General features: G+C 25.5%; 1 protein-coding gene across 1 annotated transcript; it reads right to left on the bottom strand.

Annotated features, from left to right (window-relative positions):
* Positions 1-4,165: 4,165 nt before the first annotated feature.
* Positions 4,166-5,005, bottom strand: LOC112718203 (inositol diphosphatase DSP5-like). The gene has a single exon (XM_025770065.3). It carries the CDS (start codon positions 4,872-4,874, stop codon positions 4,263-4,265), a length of 612 nt encoding a protein of 203 aa, XP_025625850.1. The 5' UTR covers positions 4,875-5,005; the 3' UTR covers positions 4,166-4,262.
* Between the last annotated feature and the right edge of the window lie 6,260 nt (positions 5,006-11,265).

The following is an 11,265-nucleotide window of genomic DNA, read 5'->3' as shown; positions in this document are numbered from 1 at the left end:
AACAATTATATATTTTTTTTCCAAGTGATGAGCCATCAAATAGCTCTAAATATAAATTCTATGCTCTTTACATTTTTTCTAAATACAAATAAGATCCATAACAACTATAAAAAATTTAACTTTCAATAATTGCATTTTAACATAGGATTCCAAATACAGGATGCTTTTTCAACCAAGCCATTCAAGATGTAAGTGATTCTGAAATTGATATGAATTTGGCAAATTTCTTTATTACTATTTTAGGGGTATGGAATATTGGTAAATTATAGGAGTGGCTCTTTTAACTAGATATCTAGATTATTTTTTCCTCTTTAGAAGCAACCTAATCGTGTAGCTTAGAAGCTTACCCCCCCCCCCCCCCCCCCCCTAAATGAAGATTTTAGCATCAAATCAAATTTTGATGGAATTACCCTTCAAAAGGTCATATGAGTCTGAATGTGAATGAATCTCTTATCAGTTATCACTCATCTAAATTATGCAGCATGCACACGCCATGGTATGATTCGAAAGATATTAAACTTGCTTCTGCAAATAGAATTCAAAAAATAATGGAATCTGATTCCTCAATATATAGTCATTAATTTCATTAAAGATGGATGTGCAAATCCTCACCCATGTTATCTTCTTGTTGCTGAAATAAAAAGAAAGCATAGAAACTAATTTTTTTAGTTTGTTAACATTAGCTAAATTTAGTATTTAAGTATAATTTATAATTTAAGATTAAATATTAAATTCTTATTTTATTTTTATTTATTATTTTTTTTAGAAACAAAATTTGTTATACTTATCTTTATTTAAATTAGTTATATGTTTATTTTTTTTCTAATAAAATAATTATTTTAGCTTATTTTAAAATTTAAAACTAGTTTAGTATAAACAGATAATATTATTCTCTATATCAGATACAACAATAATAATAAAAAAAAATTAAATAAGTATATGTATATCTTTCATTAAATTTGAACGAACTTTCAACAACTGAATCATCATTCATTTTTTTTATATGGGGACTGAATCATCATTCATTGCCTTGAAACATGTTATCAAATGCGCAAACTACATTGTTCACTCTTATGAATAAAATGACTGGGATCCAATCCTTATGTACATTGTTCACTCTTATGAATAAAATGACTGGGATCCAATCCTTATGAATGAATTAGGGTGAATTTGAAAAGTACTTTTTGGAAGGGAAAAAACATATTTTACTTCTTAAAGCTTTAATTTTTAGTGATTTTATACTCAAAATTGTGTTTACAAAAAACAATCATTCTTAGTTTTTATATTTAGTTTTTAGTAATTGACATCTAATATTTATTTATTTTTATCAATTTTATTTTTTATACATATTATTGTATTAATTATAAAATTGTTATTATTTCTCTTTATATATGTTCTTTTTTTATTATTTATTATTTTTATTTTTTATTAATTTTTTGTTTAACATTATACATTTTTATAATTGTGATATTTATGTATTATATTCATTGTTATTTTTTTTATAATATGATTTATTGATTCCATTAGATAAAATAAATTAAACAAAAAAATTAACTATAAATAATAATAATAATAATAATAATAATAATAATAATAATAATAATAATAATAATAATAATAATAATTTATAACGTACTAAAAAAGTACTAGAATTACTAAAAATATACTATATGAAAAATATATTAAAAAAATTAAACATAGATAAAAGGGTAAAAAATGTATATGAGCCAAGGAGAGTTTAAAATTACCTAAATCAGCCAAACAAAATTTTGATACATCATTCTACCAAAAAACAAATTAATGTAATTCGAATCAATACAATTTGAATTAGATTTGTATGTAATTCGAATTGATATAATTCGAATTACTTGAAAGCATTGACAACACGTAATTCGAATCAACATGTCACGAATTATAAGCTTGGAGTTCGAATTGTATCAATTCGAATTAGCAGGGAGACGTGCTTTGAAGGGAGTTCGAATCAAGTTGATTCGAATTACTCCATTTTCGTAACAAATTCTAATAAATTTTTTTAATAAATTTATTTAAATTATACTACAAAAAATATTTTATTCTATGTAAAATAATTTTAAAAAATGGCTTAAAAAATGTTAGGAGTACTATAAAAATTTGTAATGTTCTAATGACTTAGGTACTCAAATTTTAAATAAAGTACTCTACATAGTCAATAATAATTTAGAAATTAAAGAAAATATTTTATTCCATACAAAACAATTAAAAATATATTTTATTTATTTTTCCACACATATTTCCTATCATTATATTGCCATTGGAATACTCGTATATTTTTAATTTCTCAACCTAACCTTCACAAATTCTAACACAATCTTCATATAATTTTACTTGAGATATGTGTCTCATATTTTGTGATTTGTACAAGTGAGTCAATATATATAAATGGGTAATAAACGTATCAGTACAAGTTTTATTATTGACTAATGATAACTCTATTTATATTAATATAGAGAGTAAATCAAATAAATATTTAAATTATTGGTCTCTAAAATTTGAAAAAAATATTATTCTTCGTTATAAATATGTTTATTATATTTTTTTTAATTTTTAAAAGCTGTTTTACCAAACACAATTATAGTACTTGTGCTTATTAAAAACTATTTTTAATGTGATTTTACCAAACGCAAGTGCTGTAGCTTTTAAAAAGTCGTCTTTTAAAAGACAGCTTTCATAAGCTACTCTTAAAAAGTAAAAGCTTTACCAAACCAAGCCTTATTCAAATTATACGGTGAGCAATTCGAATTTTATACAGTACTTTTCTGCCCATTCTTGATAGCTCATGAATATTTTTTAATAAATTTATTTAAATTATACCACAAAAAAAATATTTTATTGTATGCAAAATAATTTTAAATTTTTTTTAAGCTATTTTTTTAAAATTATTTTGCATTGAATAAAATATTTTTTGTAATATAATTTAAATAAATTAATTAAAAAAATTTATTAGAATTTGTTACGAAAAGGGAGTAATTCGAATTATATCGTTTCGAATTACTACTAGTTTCGAAAATAGAGTAATTCGAATCAACTTGATTCGAACTCCCTCCAAAGCACGCCTCCCTATTAATTCGAATTGGTACAATTCGAACTCTAAGTTTATAATTCGTGACATATTGATTCGAATTACGTGTTGTCAATGCTTTCAAGTAATTCGAATTATATCAATTCGAATTACATACAAATCTAATTCGAATTGTATTGATTCAAATTACATTAATTTGTTCTTTGGTAGAATGATGTATCGAAATTTTGTTTGACTGATTTAGGTAATTTTAAACTCCCCTTGACTTATATACGTTTTTTATCCTAGATAAAAAATAACGTTATAATTTAATATTATGTCTTTTTTAGTAATTAATTATTTAAAAGTGATTTTAACTAATATTATTTAAATAATATTATTTTATCAAAATTAATTTTAGTATAAAATTACCAAACATAAATCATGTTGACACAAACTTATTTTTACATAAATCAATTCTATAAAATTACTTTCATTCAAACTCTAATTTGACAAACGACAATTCAAATAGACTTAATTGGCTGAATTCTTGTATTGGCTCAATTTTTTTATTAGTGGAATTATTTGTATATTTTACTATTTTTTCATGTTATTTTCTAATTGTTGTGTTATACATGTATTTAGATTTTGAAAAGTAACATTTTATTAAAGATCAATTCGGCACTGGCGCACTGCTGTATTGTTATTTTTTAAAAAAATTTAATTCACTAAAAAATGATTTTGGCGTTAAAGATCAATTCAGCCCTGCCGTACTATTTTTTTTAAAAAAAAATTTAATTTGTTAAAAAATAATTTCAATTTTAAAAAACGGCATCGACCATATGGGTTGGAACTTAGGTTATTTATTTTGTATTACACACTGAAGTCCAACAATAAAAAAAAAATTCTCTTGTATTCTGTGTGTGTTCCTGAGAAAATAAAAATGGAAGGAACATAAACAATAACACAACCAAAATAAAAAGAGAAAGAAAGAAGAAAAGATAAAAAAAGAAAAAAGACCGTTTCTTTAGCGTACTTTGAAAAACCTAAAACCTTTTTGAGTTTGGAGCATGTAAAAATGAACCATGACACTACTAGAAAATCTACCATTTCATAGACAAAGGAAAAGGGTTTCAAATCCCGCCAACTCAATTTCAATTAAAATCAATTTGGCAAAATCAATTTTATACAAACTTTCATCTAAAAACTCTAATTCAAACACACACTAAAAGGATGCCAGTTGGTGTTTCTGCAAGTTCTGGTCTGTATACAGCAATCGTCTCTTCTTCGAACCATATCCTTGATACTGGTAGATGATACTGTAAAGGCACTGCTTCAGACTTACAATGTCAAACCTATCTATAAAGATTAAATCTCCATTCCTCGATTTAGCACCAGCAAATCGTTGGTACTCCTCAAACACAGAAGATAGGCACCAATTCTGCAATTTTCTCAAACAGCCGACAAGGCAACCTGTTCTATGCTTTCCTCGTTTGCAATGAATCAAAACTGGGTGATTTCTCACATCAATTAAAACTTTTAGAGCCTCCATAATTGAATCCCTCAGAATAGGTAAAGAAGCCTCCGTCTTCCCCTCAATTCCAAATTGAAAGAGCCGAATGTTCTGCGATCGAAGAAACTCCAGATTTTCTTCTGGATAGGGCTCTGGACACAAGTATATGATGGATCGAAGGTTTAGGGTTTGGAGAAAAGGGAAATTGGAAGGAGTGGGAAAACTGGATCGGAAAATCCAGTCCTCCACCATTGAGAAGTTCGGCGGCGGGACCAAAACGGCGGCGTCCTCTTCTACGGTATCAACCTCAACTATCAATCCCATTCTAACTAAAACCAAAAAAGAAGACTTTTTCGTTTTTTTCTCAAAAGAATTGAAGTTCTCTCTCTAAAATCGGAGACACCGATGGAATTGAATTAGAATTGGAAGAGAGGAAGGTGTTAGGATTCTAAATCCTAAATCTTTGAATCTTTGAGCTGACTTTGATGCATGGTTGATCTTTATACTTATTTTTTTATCTTATTTTTGTTATCTTATTTTTAAAAAAAAATAAAATCTGTTACACTTATCTTTGTTTAAATACTTATCTTTTTTTAATAAAATGATTGTTTTAGTTTATTTTAAAATTTAAAATTAATTTAATATAAATAAAATTATTTTTTTATAATATAACAATAATAACATACAATAAAAATTATTTACTTTTTTATAATTTTATTATTAAAGATTAAAGATTTATTATTTAAAATTTAAAATTTAATTGATTTTGGTTGAAAAAGGTTGATTATCTAGTATTATTGTGATATAAAAAACCAGGTTAACATATTTTATTTCATTCGATGAAAAAATATGCATCATGAAACAAATAAGTTATATTACGGGTACATTAAAATTAATTATTACTATAAATACATATTAAAATATAAATATATATTAAAAATAAATTAAATTATATATATTTATACATAAATATATTAAAAAATTTTATCGTACAAATAACATTTTTAAAAGCGAATAGAGTTGTTGACCTATTGATTCGGTTGCTCGTTAGAGCCAAGAACTATCTCTTGGACTTGGAATGCATGTTGCTATTTTTTTTTTTTGGTCGTGGAATGCATGTCATTGATAGAGAGGTTCGTGAAATCCAGTCTTTAGTTTGTAGACTTGAGCATTAATTAGTTTCTTCTTCTTTTGGGCCTTTGACCCTTTTCTTCAACCACAAAAATAAAGAATGATTGCCTTCAAGAATCCAAATAACATTGTTGCTAAGAAACAAAAACAACGTTCATGGTTAGTACCTTGTATTATATATGTTCACCGGAAAAAAAACTTGTATTATATATATTTTTGAAGGTTATCACAATTAACTTTGAGATATAAAAAATACTGTTATTTTATTGAAATATTCATATTACTGATAAAAATAAATAGATATATTAAATATATATTTTAAAAAATATTTTAGAGATAAGTTTTTAATATAATTTGCAAGTATTATTAAAAAAATCATTCCTAAAATTTAATAATTTTATACAAAGTAAATTTTATTAAAAAATTATTCTAAATGATTAATTTTTTTAAAAAATAAAAATTTAGAGATCAAATTTTGTCAGAATATCTCATCTATTATAAAAAATTAACAGGCATTATGAAAGAAAAAATTAAAAATAAATTATCTCTTATTTGTGTATCTTTTTTGTTAGAATATTTCATCTATTTGTTATTTTAAAAATAATTTTTTTTATACGTATATAAAATTGGCTATGCATTAATGAGAATAACTTAGTTGAAATTCGACATGTAATGATTGAGGAAATCATGAAGATGGGTTGAATAATATGCTCCAAAAACGTGAGTTACATATCTCACAGAAGACCAATTCAAAGCTTAGAAAACTCATCAGCGGCTTTTCTCATCAAGCTGACCCATCTTACGTTAACTGATGTCATTTTCGTTTGTTCTTGCTTCTTATACATATAATTGCATAATCCTCAACTAATCGAGCTTCTTCAAGGCACAGTTGCTTCCACATGAATTATCTATAATCTTTGATTTGTGTTCCACTGCAATGTGTTCTTTACTTGGAATCCAGTTTCTCGATCTAAATAAAACCTTTGTTCCCATGTGGTTCGTAGGGTGCCCCTCGTCGATGCAACAAACTCCTAAGAACTGATCACGAATTGTATTTCTTCAATCCTATACCCGATCCCATGCGTTTTTCCTCTAACAAAAATTTGAGAACTTGTTCATTTGCCAAACATTTTGTCACGGTACGGTGGTTCAATTTGCATGCATTCTCATTGATGAAAATCACTACAACTACATAGTTCTCCGGAGCTGGATAAAAAAAATTTTAGGGATAGGTTCTTGAAATTTTTAAAATCGCACACTTTAGTTTTAAAATACATAAAGTAGTTCTTAAGATTTTTTTCATTAGTTACTAACAGTAATTGCTAACGTAAAATATTGACTCACATATGTAGCCATCCATTAAGTGTCCACATGTGTAATTTACGGACTGTTTTGAAATTTTTTTAAATTTTTGGAGACTGTTTTGTATTTCATTTTTTGGACTGATTTGTCTACGTCGCACACGTGAATATTTAACGACTACGTGTGTGAGTTACCGTTCTACATCAGCAATTACCGTTAGTAATTAATGGAGGAGGACTATATTGTCTAATAGAAATAAACGTTGAGAATTATTTTATATATTTTAAAATTTAGGAGACTAAAGTATCTGATTTTAAAAATCTCAGGAACTGATTTTGGTATTTAGTCTTTTTTTTAGTTTCTCACTATAACCTTAATTTCGCAGGTTAAAGATTAATCCGTCGTAAATCTTGAGTTCTATTTAAAAATTTATCACTAGTTTATAAATTATTTACTGCATGCATAAAACGAAATTCAAATTTCTAACACTTAATTAAGAGAATTAATGAGCTAATCACTATAACCAAATTAATTTAGAGTTGGACTAATTTAACTGGCTTGATGAAACTTAACTGTCGTGGGAAAAAGTAGTTGTTTTTGTAGTAATGATTATATATACCTAATGTTATGGCAAGGGCACATAATATAGGTGAAGAACTATATACTATATTAATTTAGCTGATAAATTTGGAAATTCAAGTCAAATGAGAGATTTTCTTTTGGAATTTCTAGCGAAAATTATGAGAATATTGCCTTTTCTCTAAGAGTTTTTATTCTCAATTGGGGTAAATTTTAAAGTTGTCTTTAACGTTTAAATCATTCCATTTAAATCTCTAATATTTTAAAATTAACTCAATATTCTTCTACTGTTAAAGATCTGTTAATAAAATTGACGGCAGGACAAAACTGAGACAATTTTAAAACATTAGAGAGTTAAATATGATGAAAACGTTGGAGACAACAATAATATATAGAAATAAATCTTTATTTTATCCTTCAATAATATCATTTTTTACGGTACATAATTATTCAATTATTTTTTTTAATTACATCTAAGTAAATTACACTTAACCACATTACTTTTATTCTAAATAAATTTATTTTTTTATAATTTTACTCTTAAAGATTTTTACTCATCATGAAATATTTGTAAAATGACTAGAATCACATTACTTTATTATATATGTATCATTTTTTTTCGCAAGTTTATGTACTAGTCATTCTACAAACATTTCATGATAAGTAAAAATCTTTAATAGTAAAATTATAAAAAATAAATTTATTTAGAATAAAAATAATCTGATTAAGTGTAATTTATTAAAAAATAATTGAATAACTATATACCGTAAAAAATTGATATTATTGAAAAATAAAATTAAAATTTATTTTTATTTATCATTTTTGTCTCAACGTTTTTGTCCTATTTAGGTTTCTAATATTTAAAAATCATTTTAATTTTGTCTCGCCATCGATTCTGTTAACAAATTCATAATGACAGGACAACATTGAGTCAATTTTAAAATACTAGAGACTTAAATAGGACGATTTAAATGTTAAGGATAACTTTAAGACTCATCCCAACATTGCGAATAAAAACGATACTTTACTTTTAAAAATAAAATTTATATGAAAAATTTTGGAAGAAATTAAACATTGAGATTGGCTTAATAACATGTGTGATATGGGGAAAAAAAAGATTTTTAGAATTGAAATTGTTCACTAATACTAGCTGCTATAAAGAAATAATAGAAGCACAAATAACTAGAAAATTTAGGACAGTCAAAATTGGTGGTGGTTCTATTGTTATATCACTTTCTATAGAAAAAGAAGATAAAAAGGGAGGAGGAAAAGTTAACAAATTAAAGATGTCTAGAGTCCATGCCAAAAGAAAAAATAAAAATTAAAGATGTTGTGAAATATTTTTTATTGAAAAAAGCGAGAGCATAACTTTTTGCCAAAACCAAAAGTTATCATAAATTCATAATAGAGTGAAATTTAGCATTACATTTCATTTTTTTTTAATAATAATCAATATAAAATATTCTGACACAAAATATTATTATACTTAAGTATTTTTTTTTCTCATTTTTAACACATTCAGTATATAATTGTATGTTTATTTGTGTGTGAAAGTATCTATATAGATTATAGACTATTTATGGTCAAAGTATTCCTCCGTCTTAATATAAACACTTTTCTAAGAACTCAAATCCTAGAGATGTACTTTGAGGTCTTCCAATTTTAAGGTTGTAGTGTATCTCAACCTTTATATATCAATAAAGAGAGTGATAAGTATTGTTATTTGCGAATTTGATATTATTTTTCATCTATCTATGATTTTTTCATATTATCATTATTTTAATTTTTAGAGATAAAAGTAAAAGATGACCCATAAGAATTAAGAATAATTTAAAAAATAAATATAAATTTAGGCTTGATTATGATAAATTTTTTTTATGGTATTTCCAACTCAATGGATTAATAATTAATTTTTCGTTAATAGAAATTCTATTTAAAAGTTTATTGTTAGCTAGCCAATAAATTATTATATATACAAGATTAGATTTAAATTTCTGATATTTATTTAAGTGGACAAGTGATCTGACAGTTAAATAGACCAATTAGACCAACTGAAATTGGTTTGATTATGATATTTAAACTTTACTCAAAGATATATAGTATGACTTATGATAGAAGGAATTGCAAATCCCATAACGGATTATTGTGGCCCTTAATCCCTTTTTGGAATACTAATTTTTCTTCTTTTTCTTTTGGGTCAGAGGGCTTAGTTGTTTTTGAGTCATTGCCAAATGTGCCATGAAAAGATTAACAGCAACGTCTCTATTAAATCAGCTTCAGCTGTGTGACCCCTTTTTGATATTTTTATATCACTATCATGTTTTTTGCAGATAGCTATGTTATCCCAATTTTCATTGAATTTGGGCTCTTAACGGACCCATATCTGTGTTGGAAAGTAAGTCTATTACAGTCATTGCCAGTTTGCACCCTTGACCTCCTCAGACTAAGAAACAAACTAACAAAAAGTAAAAAGAAAGAAGAAGAAAATTAACTTGGCTTAGTCGAGTGATCAGCTCACCTGTCCGTTTAAGTAAATGTCGGAAGTTTGAAATCCGCCTATTGCATGCAGCAACCTATTGGCCAACAGACCCTTAAATGAAGGTGTTTTAGAAGAAATTCATTCATATCGAATTCCAGGAATATTACTCCAGAGAAAATGAAATTAAGAGTAGCATATATAATATAGAAAATAATTTCTATGCATTCAAAATATAAATAATTTTCTACACTATTAAAAACAATAAAAAGTGATTCCTTTAGGATGATTTGATATTTTTAAAACTTTTATTGATCGAAAATGTAAAACATTTTGGTACATAAAAAATAAAACCATAATAAGTTCAAGCTATTTTAATACAATAATACAAAATTATTCACAAGATATACTATCTTGCATTTTCAAGATTGGTTTCAGGTTAAAAATATTAGATATAAGTATTTATGTATTTTTATTTAACAGATTAAATTTTTAAAAATAATAGTATTTATAATATGATATTAAAATTTATACAATAAAAAAGTCTAATGTTTTAATGTTACTTTTGTTCTTAAAAATAATATAGAATTTTAACACAAGACAAAAATATATTTATACATAGCGACATACAAACAACAACACAAACACCTATATATATCACTCAATAAGATCCATAACAGAAGACATTGAATTGATGATCCAATTTATTGAAGAAGAACCTGTTGGCCCTCTGGATAAACTGGTGATTAAAATTAGGTGAAAATTGTCGATAAGCTTTAGTTTATATGGCATATCTCTTCCTTTCTACTTTAAAAGTCTCGGATTCAAATTATAAAGATTGTAATCGAAAAAAAATCTGGTAAATATATAAAAAACGTGTGGGTGTATTGTGTACTTAAAATTGAGAGTTATCTAATCTATCTGAAATACCTAAGATTGAGAGTTATTTAATCCACTTAAACTATAATTTATTGGCAATTTTTTTGTGTACTTAATTGGTAATTACTTGTATATGGTATTATATAATCAATTCTCTTTTGCCTTTATGGTTATGCCGAACCGAAAGGATAATGAACTTGCTTCATATAATAACTGGTAATGATAATGAGGGTTAGACAGAAATTATCGTAGTAGATTCTTATTTTTCTCAACATGTTTAAGTGTTATTTTACTTATACTCCTTGTACTTCTCTCCGTAAAGGGTCAAGCTTCAAACCAACTATGTCT

Source organism: Arachis hypogaea, chromosome 10 (genome assembly GCF_003086295.3).
Source record: "Arachis hypogaea cultivar Tifrunner chromosome 10, arahy.Tifrunner.gnm2.J5K5, whole genome shotgun sequence".
NCBI classification, from domain to species: domain Eukaryota; kingdom Viridiplantae; phylum Streptophyta; class Magnoliopsida; order Fabales; family Fabaceae; genus Arachis; species Arachis hypogaea.
The sequence above is the reverse complement of the archived record's forward strand: the minus strand, read 5'-3'. Positions and strand labels throughout refer to the sequence as shown.

Bases quoted from the DNA above. Each gene is read 5' to 3' on its own strand.
- LOC112718203 (XM_025770065.3), bottom strand. From the start codon at position 4,874: ATGGGATTGATAGTTGAGGTTGATACCGTAGAAGAGGACGCCGCCGTT.